The sequence below is a fragment of the Lathamus discolor genome, chromosome 3 (genome assembly GCF_037157495.1).
Source record: "Lathamus discolor isolate bLatDis1 chromosome 3, bLatDis1.hap1, whole genome shotgun sequence".
Classification (NCBI taxonomy): Eukaryota; Metazoa; Chordata; class Aves; order Psittaciformes; family Psittacidae; genus Lathamus; species Lathamus discolor.
Genome location: NC_088886.1, coordinates 115,235,598 through 115,252,030, shown reverse-complemented (window position 1 = coordinate 115,252,030; position 16,433 = coordinate 115,235,598). Strand labels below are relative to the sequence as shown.

At 39.4% G+C, this 16,433-nt stretch overlaps 2 protein-coding genes across 15 annotated transcripts in view; one reads left to right on the top strand and one right to left on the bottom strand.

The window, feature by feature from the left end:
* ARHGAP15 (Rho GTPase activating protein 15) overlaps positions 1-2,349 on the top strand; it is a 334,091-nt gene extending 331,742 nt beyond the window's left edge. For 4 of the 5 annotated variants that reach the window (XM_065671278.1, XM_065671277.1, XM_065671275.1 and 1 more), the window contains one exon: positions 1,066-2,349. In XM_065671278.1, coding sequence (XP_065527350.1) covers positions 1,066-1,249 — 184 coding nt within the window. In that variant the 3' untranslated portion in view covers positions 1,250-2,349. The remainder of the gene's footprint in view (positions 1-1,065) is intronic. The other variant, XM_065671279.1, reaches the window with a different exon arrangement.
* Positions 1-16,433, bottom strand: part of GTDC1 (glycosyltransferase like domain containing 1) — a 338,529-nt gene that overhangs the window by 51,512 nt on the left and 270,584 nt on the right. For 2 of the 10 annotated variants that reach the window (XR_010610816.1, XM_065671259.1), the window contains one exon: positions 408-462. The exons of the other annotated variants lie outside the window; for them this stretch is intronic. Coding sequence is in view for 1 of the 2 variants with exons in the window: in XM_065671259.1 (XP_065527331.1) it covers positions 408-462 (55 nt within the window). In the remaining variant the exon portion in view is untranslated. The remainder of the gene's footprint in view (positions 1-407; positions 463-16,433) is intronic. 10 annotated transcript variants of the gene reach the window in all.

Below are 16,433 nucleotides of genomic sequence, written 5' to 3'. Positions count from 1 at the left end.
ATATTTAAGTTAAAACTAACAGGTTAAGGAAGCATCCATAAATTCAAGCATTTACATATTAAAGTTACATTTAGTTCACATTCCTTGGTGGAGCTGTGAAATTTATTTATAGAATATGTATCTTCATTTACTAGTCTTTCCAACCTAGGATATATTAGATATTCTGGGATTGAGGGAAATATATTTCTACTTAGTTCATACTCACCACTGCAGAGATTTATATGAAACTGCCTATCTAAACTCCACCCATTAAACCTATATTGTTCTTAGACCAGAATTCTCCACCCTTAATGCCATTCCCACAAGAATATTAAGTCTTAATACAGACATAGATCAACTTTTAATAATAATAATCCTCCTCTTATAATTTTGTGTGTAATAAGGATATCAAAGGTTATAATCCTTACCATTATTTTCTGTCATCTCATTAAGGTATGAGGTCTCAGTGTCTTTCAAGAAACTCTGTGCCAGGATAAAGCATGAAAAAGTTTTTAGTTATATAAATTTCGCAATCCATTTCATACCATACTAACTTTATTGGATTTAAATTAGCAGAAGGAATGTGTTTCATATGAGCTCTATATTAAGGGACTTATTTTGATTTCCTAACTCTTTCAGTCCTGGAGACCATGTCAAGGGAAGCAAAGAAGCTTCTCCCTGGAGCTAACAAAACTGTTGACACCAAAAGTAATCAATTCCCTTAGCATAAAAAGCAATCCCTATTTTCAGTATCTAAATGTATGAGATCAGAAATTATCGCCTTATAGTACACACACTAACTAATGCTCACTTACCAGAAATCAGCAAATCATGCCCTGATATGAGAGTACTGCAAATGGGCCTCTAGACCTCCACCCTGCACACATGATGCTGACTGGAGCTGACTCTCATTCCCTTGTCCGTCAGGTTGACAGAAGTTGTCTCTTCCCTCCTTTTTTCTTTCTCTTTGATAACTAAAAAACCATCCATGTTAGGAGAATCAATAAAAAAGAGCCTCTGTATACTGCAACAGTGACTCCTTTGACATCCCCCTTTTTTTAACCAGTTCTTTCCTTTCGTCAACAGGATAGCAGCCAAGGAATCCGTGAATCTTATGTCAACACAAAGCTTAGGAATTGTGTTTGGACCAACACTGCTTAGACCTGAAAAGGAGACAGGGAACATGGCAGTCCACATGCTGTACCAAAATCAGATAGTTGAACTTATGTTGAGCGAGTACAACAAGATCTTCGGCTCTGAGGAAGACTGACAGACAGGGCCTGTTATTGAAAGCATTCACATCTGTCTCGATGTCTAATATTTTTACATTTCTGTAAACATATTTCTGAAATATTTCTTTTTCTTTCAAGTAACAGATGCCTCATTTTGTGAAAACTTAATGATGATTTTGTGTTTAATTTTCAAACATTGGAATAAAAAATATTGTCAACATTTGCCTATATATATTCTGCATTAACCCTTTGAGAGTTTCATTATGCTAGCACTCCAAGTGTCATTTTTTTTTTTTGCAAGCTGAGCATACAGCATATGGCCAAAGACCATAGAAAATGCTGTTTACCAACATATGCAATGGCACAGAAAGAAAAAATAATAATTGAGGAGATCTGTGTGAAATGGATTAAATTATGTATATTAAGAGCAATGCATTAAAACAGTAATACCAGATCATTTGTACCTAATCTAAGTTACTTTCCTCTTTGATAATATATTGAAAGTTAAAGACATGATAAATAATCAAGTTGTCTAACTCAAGAGTTAAAAAAGAAATGACATTTAATATTTCTAAACAACAACGAAACAACAACCACAAGATAGAATGTCACTATTTGCATAACAGTGTCTAAAAAAAATAATTAAAAATGGAATTGGAACTTTGGCATTTTTACTTAAATGCAATACATGAAATGAAGACATTGCATGACTGCTCATTTTAATGTAACATCCATTTTGATTCTTCATCACACTGTACATCTGCCCGCTTTCCCCAGCTATCTCATGTTCTGTAGCATTTGTATTGTGCTCCTGAGGATGCTTTATTGGTGAACTACATTAAATTCATCTAGAAAGAACTTTAAAAAAAAAGCCTTTTCATATGCCCTTAGGATTACTTGGCTAGACTTGAATCAATTTATGCATTTGATGGTTAGTTTCAGTTGTCATGGATAAACAAAAGGGTAACTGTCTAGAATATATCAAATATTGTTTCATTTTGAAATGTATGTTTCCAGCTATACGCATCTCCTACCCTGTTTTGTAAGAGTATTCTGCTGATAAAATGTAGACTTATGTTTGACAGCTTTTTAATCAAGTTCAAAGAGAATAAATAAAACTAATCCAGTGTGGTAAAGAGTCTGTCTGGTTATCGATTTGTTCAGAAAATGAAAAATAAACCATGTAAATAAGATGTGTGAAACACAGATCTAGAAGCAAATATTTAAAGCAATTAAAGACCCCAAAACATAGGATTAATGCATAGGTCTGCTGTGCATGAGAGATATGTCTTCAATATCACCTCAGCAGATCATGGATTACTTCAGTTTTTGCTTAGCATCGTTTTGCAAACTCCCATCTTATTCGTGAAAGGTTGCTCCTCAGAGCAGCCATTTATGGGAACAAACATATAATGAGGCCTGATTGTTAACTAAGAAAAGACTCTCTCATCAGGTGCTAACACAGGGAAAAAATAACACTGAGAAAACATTATAGTTGGCCCCAAGATGTTTTCTGACTTCATACATGTTTGAAAAAGTTAAACTAAACAGAGGGGTAGTGACCAGTAATTAAAACTATAAACACAATACCAAAAAAAAATCTCCCCGTATCACAAATATCCAACATAATAATTTCTGAACAAAACTATAATGTTCTGAAGAGCCCAAATTCACTTTATTTCCAAAAAAATATTTTTTGTGTTAATGTCAAGCCATGACTACTTAAACAGTAATGCTTTTCAGCATAGTTGTCTTTAGTCTCTTTTAATAGCAACAAATGAGGCGCTGTTTATAGCCTGTGGAAGTGACTGGAAGAATGATAGTCAGAAGTCCAGCCTATTTCTTAATAAAGACCATTCTCACGTTATGGTCCCATGGGTGCTCACAGTCATGCTACTGAAGTAATTTCTGCTATTACTGGAAATGAAAAGTTCACTTGTTTCTTGGATCCTGTTGCACTCAGAAGAAAAGATTCTTAATTAATTAGTTAATCTCCTTTTGAGCTTTCTTTGGAGCATGGAGACTCCTCTTTTCTTGTTTTTGTAAGGAAAACAAGGCTTATGAAATGAACTTGTATCTTTCTTAAAATCAATTGGTTTGGCGGGTTGGGGGGGTGTTGGAATGAAACAAACTTTTGGACACATAAGCCTTTCTTTGGTTTTGAAGGGTTCCTTATGTAAATGCTGTACAAATATGCTGACTTCTTTACTAAATGCTTTGTTAAAGATAGAAGCCTGGCATGTGGATAGCCAGATTTGGAAGGACTTAAGCGTCTCTCATCAGAGGAGTGTATATGTCCATACTTTTTCTCATCCTGACAACAGAAAGGAATATCCATGCTTTGCTGCCAAGCTGCTCCCTTCCCCAAGAGAACGGTCTTCTCCCTGTCTCCTTTGATATCTATGTTAATTCAGTGGGAAAAATTACTGACTCAACCATTAGTCAAAGAGCCAGCCCCACAGCTCCTGCCATCAGCCCCTCAGGGTAAAAGCAGCTGGACAGAAGACAGTAAGAGTGGGGACAAAAAAAAAAAAAAAAAAATTAAAAAATACTTGCAAGCCTTAACTGCAGTGGGGTTTCTTTTTTCCTCCTGCTCAGGTAGTTTGCAATTTACTAACCAAGCTCAGAGCCCAGGGCTCCAACAGACTCTGTTCTGTTGCTGGACACATACATTTCTAAGTCCCAGAAGGGTCTTAGAAATGGCCTCCATCCAGCATGAGCAATTCTCTGGGCCTATATTACCACTACGTTGCAACTCCAGTGGTTACTTATAAGAGTATTTGCTATGACTTTGTACAAGTTTTACTCAAACTTTGCTGAAATTTTAGCATGTGAAAATTAGACTTGCAGATCTTTTTCTCAGGAGCTAACTTCAGTTTGAGAAATACTATAGATACTTTAAGCAAGGAGTCATCACTATTCAAAATAAATGATCAGAAACAAATATGTCTGAAAATCAGTCTGTTTATCTGCATCTTCTCCCTATGCAGAGTATCTTCTACTCAAACTCATGTGATAAGATAGCTGTCCTAGTAACTGGGATTAATATAAAGGAGAGAGATAGGAAAGAGACCTGTAACAGAACTGAAAAGGGCATTTCCAGCTAGAAATATTTCTCATTAAAATAATTTTTTTAAAAATTAATTTATTGAATCTTAAACTTGTGCAAGAATTGTCATGCTTTAATTCAAGAAATTCAACTGCAAAATAGAATTTCTGAGTAAACAATGAGAAAGACAGACTGACTTGCTGGGCTACAGCTAAAATAGGACACATGAACAGCCTTGAGCAAATTTTCATCTCTCTTTTTCTTTACACACATATATATATATATATATTAAGAACAACATGCATTTAAATAGTTCTTTAATTCTATGCTAGGACAGCTACAGTGTAGGTAACGTTCAGCCTGTTTTTGCAAGCACCCCATGTTGCAACAGCGCCAAAGACTGCCATTCAGCTCAAGGCACTCAAGAAGTTCAGCTAATCAATTACTACATAGTACTACCATGGGTGGAGTTTGGAAGAGAGCTAGAAAGTAAGTTGGGACCACAATCACTGCTGTAATCAGGCAGTGTAAAGATTTTACATGGCTAATTCTCAGAAAAGGCTGAAAGACAAGCCTCCGGGAATGCACATATTATCACGGCACAGCAGGTTCCCCCGCACTGCATTCCTGTTTCAGAAAGGAAAGATGGAACATAAGCAAGCTGAGCATAATCACAGATGCAAGTCTCAATCATGAGTTCTGATTTTTGTAGGATGCATAAATGGGGCCCAGGGCAACTCTTGTTTTGGAGAACATGGAACCTTCCTTAGCATCCACTTCAGATTTAAAAAAAAATCCAAAATCGAAACAAAAACCAACCCTTGCCTATGGACCAAGGGTAACAAATTACAAAAATCTCCAGTAAGTGACCTTCAGTAAGCTGCTTGCTGAGGTTGAGCATACCCAAAGCTTTCACTGCTCAAGTGCTACAGCCCTTGCTGACGAGTAGGCTTCACTGAGTGAATGCTTGCAGGATGCTACTAAAGCAGAAATCCCATTCTTACGTCAGTTCACCCCGTGCTATCACAGCAAAGAAATATACTCTATCGTTACATATTGCACACTATTTTTACACTCAGCAATTGCATACTTCCAAACATACCTGAAATACTATGGGAATTAATGCCTATTTTTATCGTAGAGATCCTTGTTACAAAGATCTGGTTGCACACTGAATATAAAACATGAGCCCTCACTTTAGTTTTTCACCCAAATCACATATTGAAGTCAAAAAGATCTTCACTCAAAACTCAAGACATGAGAACTGGCGTTCTTGCATCGGTGGTGTGAGAAACTGAGGCACAGAGCCAGCCATGTCAAAAAAGAGCACTGTATTTTAGTGCTAATTTTAGTCAGCTTCATTCTTTGTTGTTTTGTTTGGTTTTGTTTTTTTTTTTCCCTAGAAACTTTATATTCTTCACCCTTGCTTCCTCTGAATTCACCCATATAATCCAGTATATGGGCTGCTACGGGCACTCAGCACTGCACATCCCTGCAACTCGAGAGCAAGGTAACCTCAGAGTGAATGGGAACTAGTAAAACTTTACCTTCCAGACTCTTCACCATGGTGAAGTTTTGCAGGCTTTCTGAAGTTTACTCTTAAACCCTCAGAGATAGTTCAGAAACGAAGGCAACCCACCATCCCACAGAAAAGCAGACTGTCCACGCACCTCCAAAAACCACACACTGTAAAACCTGGGGTGACATCTTACACCTCCAGTAGAAGCTGACAGCATTTTTAACAAGTTTAAGAAGAACTCTTAAAACACTGCATATTCGGAATGCATGCCAGTTAATTATCCCCAAAACACTACCACTTTAGAGCACATTTCAGTTAATAAAAGGCACTAATATATTTCACTAGATTCTCCTCCACCTGTGTCAAAATACAATTCTTATGCTCATCTCCTATCCATACATTTCTTGGCTGCATGTCTGGGAGACAAAAGGAGCTACTATCTAGCCACCAGTAATTTCTATATTCTCTCAAAGCTCAGAAGCATTCAAAGAAGCAGCTCAGAACCTTTTTGAATGTTTTCTGGTTGCAATTTTGGGTACACGGAGGTGTGCCCTGTGCTCTGGAAAATGAAAGCAACCATATTAAAAGCAGTTCAACTGGTCCACTGCTCAGCCTCCAGTCTACTCACTGCAGTGCCAAAGGTGCAAGAAATCCAATCTTCACATCTAGCTTTCCCACAGTGGATGTTTCTTTGTGGCCCCAGGGAGCAAATGGTTTTAAGTACATGGCTGAACACCCGGTATACATTTCTATCTTCATGTAGTTTCTGCCACTTTTTATCCATTTTTAATCCTGCCAGGCTCTTTGTCTTAATGGTATCTGATGGATTTCCCAGGTTAATTATGTACCATGTAAGAAAATATTTTACTTGTATCACTTTTAAATTCATTAGCTTTTAGTATTATTGTATAGCACCCCGCTTGCTCTTGATTTATGGGAAAGGCTAAATAGGATTGTCTGACTGACCTCTTCTGGCAATTCACTCTCCTATATACTACTAACATATCACCTCTCATATGTCTCAATCAATTTAACTTTCCCTCATATGGAAGATCTGCCACACCTCTTATAACTTGCTCTGTCTTTCACTGGATGCTCTGTGTATCCAGTCAGACCTTTTAAACAAAACCCTAAGTATTCAAGGTGAAAGGATCCTTAATATTTTCATTACTGATCTCTTTTTCTTGAAAGAATCAAGTAGCATGTTTGTAACAGATTGCTGCTCTGCACTGAAGAACTGTCCCTAGTGCTCCCCACAGACTAGATTCACAAGGGAATTTGGGGAATTAAATGTTACTTCTGGTCCATACAGAGAATATATCAGTGCTGCTATTTTCTCCCTTGTGGCTATCTCACCATGCAGCTACCCAGATTTGCATCAGCAGCTTCAGCCACACAACCCTGGCAGCAGCAAGAGGACGGAAAGTAGGGTGGGAAGAGACTGCCCAAGTCTGCTCCTGTGCTGCAACCCAAAGCAAGAGAGAAGGCAGGGTGGGAAGACTGCTTAGGTCTGTTCCTGTGCTATGACTCAAAGCACTGAGAGCAGGAGCTACTGAGGTATGTTTCAGATTCCTCATGGGATTAATCATAACGTGTTTGTATGTATAATAACAACAAAGACAACATGCATGCCATATGTTCCATATCCACCTCTAGCATACCCAGTGTATACGCTTAGCAAAGCAAAGCCATCTATGTGTATGCACTTTAGCTCTCCTTCCACTGGACACTGTTCTGTAGAGCCAATGGTTAACAGCAATTTCCTAGCTGCTGGGGTGGTGATAGCCTGTCTTCTAAGTCCAAAATCCAATCCAAATCAAAGCTTTTTTGACACTTTGTAATAGCCAGAAAGTTCCACATTGTGACAGATTTTGTATTGTGTAAACATGTATTCAGCCTGGGAAGAAAATAAGTTCTGTGGGGATCAGATTGAAGGTTCTAGTACTTGCCCGAACCACTTTCACCTTAGTTTCTGAGCCCCTTGCAGTCTTTGTGATATTGACTTACCCACAGGACACTCACGGGAAAGACTGCTTTTGCCTTGGTTTTTTTGATGTTGCAAAATTCAAATGAATCCTATGTTGGCTCAGGCACATGGACCTGGAATCTACTATGAGATGGGCTAGGGTCCTCCACAATGAATCAGCTTCCTCAAGACAGCTGCAGTCTAAGACTGAATCAGCATTGACTGATCATGAAGCACCTAGGTGATGCTATACAGATAACTGTTTTTTAGTTTGGGATCCACATTTAGCTGTAAGCCAAATGCAATTTCACAGATTCTGCACAGTTTCAGGCCACGCAGCACCGCAGGAATGTAGAACTGATGATTACCCTTCTCCATAAGACTCTTGAGTTCAAACAAAACAACACAATAATGTTGGCTATTCCAGGTTTCCCAAGTGCTGCTGGTTGGATAGCAAACCGACTTTCCTGTTGTGTTTATGACATGCTTCACCTCAAATGTGAGAACTGAAAGATAAGGCAGCTACCTTAAACAAACGTGCTCTAAGAAGCAAAATACAAGCACCTTCTTGAGAATGGTAGTACTATTCTTTTTCACATCATGTCTCTTTGAAGTGTAGGTAGCCAAAAACATTGGTAATACTTTCCCTCTGGTGCTGCAGTTTTTGAGAGTATTATGCATATTGCAGATGCGGTTTTCTTGCACTAGATTGAAAAAAGAAATAATCTTATTAAAAATGTAAAAGGATTTCAGGGTTCTGTGCATACTCAGAGAAAAGAGAGATGTCAACAATAAACACGCCATCTGAACAATAAGGAAGGACCTCTGTCCCATGGGTGTAATAGATATTTTATTAATAACTTGCTTTTATATATTTTTCTCATTTCCCAAAGCAACGGAGGTAAGGAGGGGGAGGATTGGGCTCGGAAATCAAAACATTTCCTTGACTGGGCAATGTGACATCCTCCCTGAAACACAAGGCTATGAACTAAGACCTGGTGCATTTACTGGGTTCACATTCTTTTGCCCAGGGTGCTCTTCTACCATCAGAACACCCCTGGCATGAGGACAAAGACTCGCCAATTCTCAAGAGTCCATCACAGAGCACATTAGCTCCAGCTAATAGATTAAAAAGTTGGTCCTTTTAAGTGGCTTAAGCAGACTCAGCACAAGCACTGACGAAAAATTTCTAAGATTTACAAGTTACTCATTCTCTGTCATTGCTGGACAGGGTATAAGAATGAATGAGGGAGGACAGAGACCTTTTTTTCCACTTTATTGAAGAAACAGAGAAGAAACTGCCACAGAAAACTGTTGTGGCTTTTTTTTCCCTAATTAAAGTCAGCTTTGTTCTGTCAAGTAGAAGTCCCAGCAATAGACAAAGGAGAGAAATGCTTCTCTGTTCCTCTAAATACCTTCCACCTGAGCTTGCATAGAATAGAATCATAGAATAGTTAGGGTTGGAAAGGACCGCAAGATCATCTAGCTCCAACCCCCCTGCCATGGGCAGGGACATCTCACACTAAACCATCCCACCCAAGGCTTCATCCAACCTGGCCTTGAACACTGCCAGGGATGGAGCACTCACAACTTCCCTGGGCAACCAATTCCAGTGTCTCACCACCCTAACAGGAAAGAATTTCCTCCTTATATCCAATCTAAACTTCCCCTGTTTAAGTTTTAACCCATTACCCCTTGTCCTGTCACTACAGTCCCTGACAAAGAGTCCCTCCCCAGCATCCCCATAGGCCCCCTTCAGATACTGGAAGGCTGCTATTAGGTCCCCATGCAGCCTTCTCTTCTCCAGGCTGAATAGCCCCAACTTTCTCAGCCTGTCTTCATACGGGAGGTGCTCCAGTCCCCTGATCATCCTTGTGGCCCTCCTCTGGACTTGTTCCAACAGTTCCATGTCCTTTTTATGTTGAGGACACCAGAACTGCACACAATACTCCAGGTGAGGTCTCACAAGAGCAGAGTAGAGGGGCAGGATCACCTCCTTCGACCTGCTGGTCACGCTCCTTTTGATGCAGCCCAGGATACGGTTGGCTTTCTGGGCTGAGAGCGCACACTGAAGCCGGCTCATGTTCATTTTCTCATCGACCAGCACCCCCAAGTCCTTCTCTGCAGGGCCGCTCTGAATCTCTTCTTTGCCCAGTCTGTAGCTGTGCCTGGGATTGCTCCGACCCAGGTGTAGGACCTTGCACTTGTCGTGGTTGAACTTCATAAGGTTGGCATCAGCCCGCCTCACAAGCGTGTCAAGGTCCCTCTGGATGGCATCCCTTCCCTCCAGCATATCAACCGGACCACACAGCTTAGTGTCATCGGCAAACTTGCTGAGGGTGCACTCAATCCGACTGTCCATGTCAGCGACGAAGATGTTAAACAAGACCGGTCCCAACACCGATCACTGAGGGACACCACTCGTTACCGGTCTCCAGCCGGACATTGAGCCATTGACCACAACTCTTTGTGTGTGGCCATCCAGCCAGTTCTTTATCCACCGAGTGGTCCATCCATCAAATTGGTATCTCTCCAATTTAGAGAGAAGGATGTCATGTGGGACAGTGTCAAACGCTTTGCACAAGTCCAGGTAGATGACGTCAACTGCTTTACCCTTATCCATCAATTCTGTAGCCCCATCATAGAAGGCCACCAAATTGGTCAGGCAGAATTTCCCCTTAGTGAAGCCATGCTGGCTGTCACCAAGCACCTTGTTGTTTTTCATGTGCCTTAGCATGCCATCCAGGAGAATGTGCTCCAAGATTTTACCAGGCACAGAGGTGAGACTGACTGGTCTGTAATTCCCCGGGTCTTCCATTTTCCCCTTCTTGAAAATGGGGGTTATATTTCCCTTTGTCCAGTCGTCGGGAACTTCACCTGACTGCCATGATTTTTCAAATACGATGGCCAGTTGCATCCAGACCCTCAGACAGTTTGCCCTTACTTTTCACTCTCTTTTTGCTTTTATATAATTTTTACTCATACACAGCTTGTATATATGAACCACTTTGGAAGTACTGTTCCTGCAGTATAAATCCTCAATAAACTGGTTTCTCAAATAATATCTCAAATGGCTTTAAGGAAGCTAGGCAAATACAGGGGCAGGGGGGTCAGGGACATGGAATGTATTAAGACAGAAAGAGCCTAAAATAAATTTACTCTTCCACTTTCTGCCAATAGATATGACCCACATTACTATGGAACAATACTTGGTTTTTGGATAGCCTACCTGTACAAATTGGGTTTTTGCTACAGAAAATAAGTGCTGCTAGAGAAGGTTGTGATCTTATTAAATGCAAAGAAAGATGAAGGCTCTACGTCAGAAGCAATACCATTTTTCTCTAAAATCATCAGCAAACACTTGTTAGGAAAATATTGCTTTGAAAAAAGCAGTAAAGAGAGGTGAACCTCGAGATCCTGATTGCAGGCCCAGCCAGGACAGTGCTGCATGCTCTTCTGAGGCACCTTTCTATGGCTGGCATCACAAGAAATGATCTAAAAAGCTTTTCCAGGTTGAAGAAATTCATATTTATTCGCATAAGGCTTTAATTACTTCATATCCCAAATATTTTCTGCACAGTCAGACCATGGATTTTACCTTGTGAAGGCCAAAGCCTTTTAAAATCCTCATCTTATCTGTACAGTTGGATATTCATTCATAAAAGATTTTAAACATTTGACCCCAAACATGTCTGAATGGGGAAAGAATCTGTCACTCATATATTAGTTTGGGATTCCTTTTTCTCCCTTAGTAAAAGTGTGCTTTGCAAGACTACTGGAGTCACAAGTTGTACTTCTTGCCTTTCCTGTAACTGCTTTCCTATGGAAGCAACCAGAACTTACTGGATAGAAAGGAAAAAAAGCACCTAATTAAGAAGCAAGCGTGCATCTGTCTCAGGCCATTTGCCAAGCATAATGTGAAGAGGGAGGGTGGGCAAATTTTCTGCTATTAGAAACTGCTCCTTTTGGACTCCCGTAGCATGGGTGACAGACGCCACACAGTCAAGTCTTGGGAGTTTCTTTGCTCACCTAATGATTAGGAATTTGTGGGATTTGTCAGAAGTTCATCTGACCATAAACATGCCAAAGGCTCCTGAGGTTTAGATGGCTCTGAATGCATCTCTGATTTACTTATTTAGACTTATACCATGCCTAGTTGTCAAAACACAGGTACACATACAAAATAGCAGATGGGTCTGACAATTATCTCCAGGAATCCATGGACAGGTTGTGTCAAAAGGAGTCCAGATGTGTCCTGTGTCACTAAGCAGTAGGAGCAAAGAGAGCATGAGAGAACACTGTCAAAATGGATAGACAGTTTGGCAGGAAAAATCTGGATCACTCGGGATACTTGGCACATTCCAGATTTTCTGATGCCCTCTAAAGAGACTGTGCTTATGGAAAGAAGTCTCCTGAAAATGCTAGACTGTAGCTTGATGAAAAAGCTAGTCCTGCCCTTGAATGTCATACTCCAGCCCTAGCCCATCTCCTGTATGGACAGGAGAGGAGAATATGTTACTGTAGCCAGAATTGCAACTGCTCCCAAGTTTATTATTAAATACATGACATTATTGTGAAATTAATATCTTATTAATTTCACGTGACACCCTTCTGATGTTATTAACAAGTGAGAGGAGGAAGAATGAGGGAGGTAGCCAACTCCCTGTGTTGCTACATTGGTCTCTTGCTCAGCTGTGCATTGCTAAAAAAAAGAGCACCCTCAGCATCATCCTGGCACCACAGATGAAGCAGATGAGATCACTGTCCATGTTCTCAATGAGGATAATGATTTTTACAGCCCTGGTCCATCTCCTAGAGTAAGAGCAGTCCCAGTGGTACTGATTTTCCTTACATAGTCACTGCCTAGTCAGTAAGGACCTGAGATGGATTTCACCATCTTTCTTGTGATAAAGGCACAGTAGATATAGAGGCTGCATCTGACACTAAACCCCTTTCAACCCTTTTTGTCTCCCCATCACTTCGTCAACCAAACCTAAAAATTCTTGAAGGACTGTGAAAAATCTGTGAAAGAGGTTCAACCTCGCAGAGAAACATCTTTGTTTAATATCCACCATGCTGATGGCTGTACCTTAATTACTGTGCATACTGTACTGGTGACAGTAAATATTAGTGCTGTGTGCTACAGAACAAATATCCCTCGATGAAAAATTCAAACGGTATTGAGCTTTTCATTAGTGCAGTAATGGCTTTCTCACACATTTAGCTCATTTTTAACTCAACCTGCTAGAGGAAGGAAATGACATACTTTTTGTTGAATTAGACAGCACTGAGATTATATGAAGGTGCATATTTATATGCAAAGAAATGTATGCCACATTAATCTATTTTTATGCTTTGCAGTACATGTTGATAAGTCATTTGAATGCCAAGATTCATTAACAAATTGGGAGTGATAGGTGGCCCTACGATAAAATAAAATACATGTATTTCATTAAAGGATTAAAAAAATTTCAGTACTTCTGCAGAATATCTTAGAACAATAACTAGGATCATACGATCTAAGGATTAAATCTTTGGACCCTCTTTATAAAGGGAATTTTGTATCCACTGAATGCACGTTTGTAATACAATCTGTCCAATATTGCATTGTTCTATCATTTCTCTATGGATCATATTAGTCAGTGTCCTGTTAACATCCATTTTATCATACTGTCATAATATTATATTTAAATGAAATCTGGCACTTTTGGGGTCCTGTGCAAGATGAAAAAATGGGTCTCCAGCAGTCTTCCTCTTAGATATAATTGAAAAAGAGGCAAGCATGAGGGCATGCTGTGATTCACGCTGCCAGAGAGTGATCTGGAATCATTCAGATGATGAGTACATAGAGAATGCCGTACACAGAAAATGGCAATTTGCTGTACTAATGTTTCGAAAATGAAAATTTCTAGCTGTTTTGCAGAGAAGCTTAGTAGGAAAAGCAGAATTAAAAATAACAATAATAACAAAAAAAAAATCTTTTATAGTCAAGCCAGATTATTTCTGTTGGTTTTGGAAAGGCTGCACTGCAAGAAATGTATTTTCTCGAGAATGGTGTAAAACATAAATAAGTATAAAATACAGGAAATGGAAGGAAAATAGCAAATGAAAAAAATTTTCTCCCTTTCACTGAGGATTAGTTATACAGAAGATTCCAGAGACACCTTCTGGGCTCCTGAAACAGAATCTCTGATCCTCACTGTGGTCACTTAGCCACACGGATGGACACCTACACACATTCCATACCTCAACCCCATAAGACTTTCTGCCACCAAGCAGAGAGCCAAGCTATCTAACAAGCCCCAGCAGGATTGAAAAAATGCTTCTCATTCTTCCCAAATAGATTACAACTGATGATATCATTGTTCTATTCCTTCCGTGTTTCCACTGAGCTTTAGTACTAACATATCAAACAAGCACTTCCAACCTTGCTTTAGTATCCATGCTTTCAATACTGGTGCAGAGTCAGTATTAAAAAGATATCATTTATTGTTGTTGTTGTCCTTGTTTTGTTGTGGGGTTTTTTTTGTATAGCTGTATTGCATTGTTTTGACTAGCTTTGTTCTTGATATCATCATTTTGTACTGAATGAAGCAAATTTAGTACTATGTCCTTCTTAAGGGTTTTGTTGTTAAGGACTGCCAAGTTCATGCAGCTGGCCTGTCCCCAGCAGAATGACTCAGCCACCTGACCTGAGTCTTCTTTCAGAAACTGAACCCATCTCCTGCAAAAATCAAAACCTGCATTTGGTCCCTGTTTCAGCAGGGATGCAGTCAGAAGCCTGTGGAGAACGCAGGGCCCCAGGGCCCAGTTTGGCCTTACGATGTCCAGGGGAACACTTCCTCATCAAATACATGAGAAAATTTATTTTAGTCACTATTCTCTGCATAGATCACACTGTATGGTAATGACTCCTGTATCTGCATGTTGGAACAGACACAATCAAAATCAGTGCTGTTCAGCAGGCTTTAAATGTCCTTTAAAATATGGTACATCATCCACATTTTTGCCTTTCGTTTTGCAATTTAAGTTCATCTTGGTCACCCTTACCATCCTCTGCATTTATTGGTGACATTTTTAAATCATTGTTTCTTGTTTTCCTTAATGTATCTGTTTTCCCCATTGCTACTTAAATTTTTATAAGTCTCTGTACATTAAAACAGCCAAAGTGTGATCTTTCCAGCAGAAAGGAGGAGACTCCTTTACTTAGGAGGAGCTGCAGGAACATATGTGCTTTGCAGGGCTACGAATGACCCAGAAATAGATGGTTCCTGGGAAAACAATATGAAGTGCCGAGATAGGCAATTTAATACATATGCAAGTCCAGGTGAATGGGGAATCTTCAAGAAACTCCCATTGAGCTGAAATTGGGACCATTTTTATAGCTTTCAGTTTTGAGGTCACAGTCACCCGAACTGGAAACTCAAAAATGACTTCAAAAAGACAAATGCTAACTAGATTTCACACTAGATTTCATTTTACTTGGCATTACAGAAAGAATGCAGGTATTAAATAGACAGTTTCCTGTATACAATAAGGTTAATTAGTAGCAAGGGATGGAAATCAGTGTAGACATAACTCTTTTAGACAGGTATCAAAAATAATCCCCTGATCCCTACAGACCCCAGCTGCACAGAAAGAAGAACAATATAAAAGATTCTTTAGAAGAAATTTTTCAAACATTCTCCAGGTGTCCCAGCTATATTTAAATAGGCCCATGGCCCCATGTGTACTCCAACCCTTTCTGCTCTACAGTTCCCTTGCTCCAAGTTAAATGAGCAGAGTACTTGCACAGAATTTTGAGGTGCAACATAAAGGATTTCTGTACAAAGAGACTGGGATTGCAAACCGAGACAGACAGGAGAACAAAAAGAAGAATATATTCTGGACTGAATGGGACTTTCCTAAGCTCCTTATCAATAAGGTTAATAAGGGTCCATGCAATTTACTGATCACAACGATGCAACTGGGTTGAAGCTATAAAGGAGCTACATAGATACTGGGTTTTAGTGCTTCTCATGGCCCACCACATTAAAGTCCCTTTACCCTTCCCCTGTCACCCCACTCAAGAGAATGAACTCTAGTCTGTGTGATTGGCCACACTAAAATCCCTGGTCTGCTATTACGCTTCTACCTGCCCTAGTTAAGCAGATTAATAATTATTTTCTAGAATTTGATCCTCCGGTCCCTTTGTAATTGAAGCAGTAATGCTCAGATATTTCTAAAAATGTATTTCTGAAAAATACATTTCCTTTTTTCTTTCATTTAATTTTGTTATCCTCAATCATATGCATGATAGAAAAAAAAAAAATCCAAACTTCTATCTCCTTTATAAAATACATGTCATATCAAAAAGGTGACAAGAGGGGGAAAAGTAATTAGTGAGTTCACAGAGTTCAGTAGAAAAGTTAAAATAGAGTAACACATTACTTTTTATGTTAAGATTTCACAAGACAAATCTTGCCTGTGTTTTAATTGCATGTGACCCTGGCAGTCCCACTCTGAAATGAAGTGCCGTAAAATTAAAGATGACAGACGCTCAAAACAAGTCTTGTGATCTTGATTAAACTACAAAGACCACACTTTCTCTCTGCTGCAACTCAGATATGATGGGCTGTTTTATTTGGGGAATTGCTTCATTAATACTTTCTTTGACTAGACATGTTTATTATATAAAAAAAAAAAAAA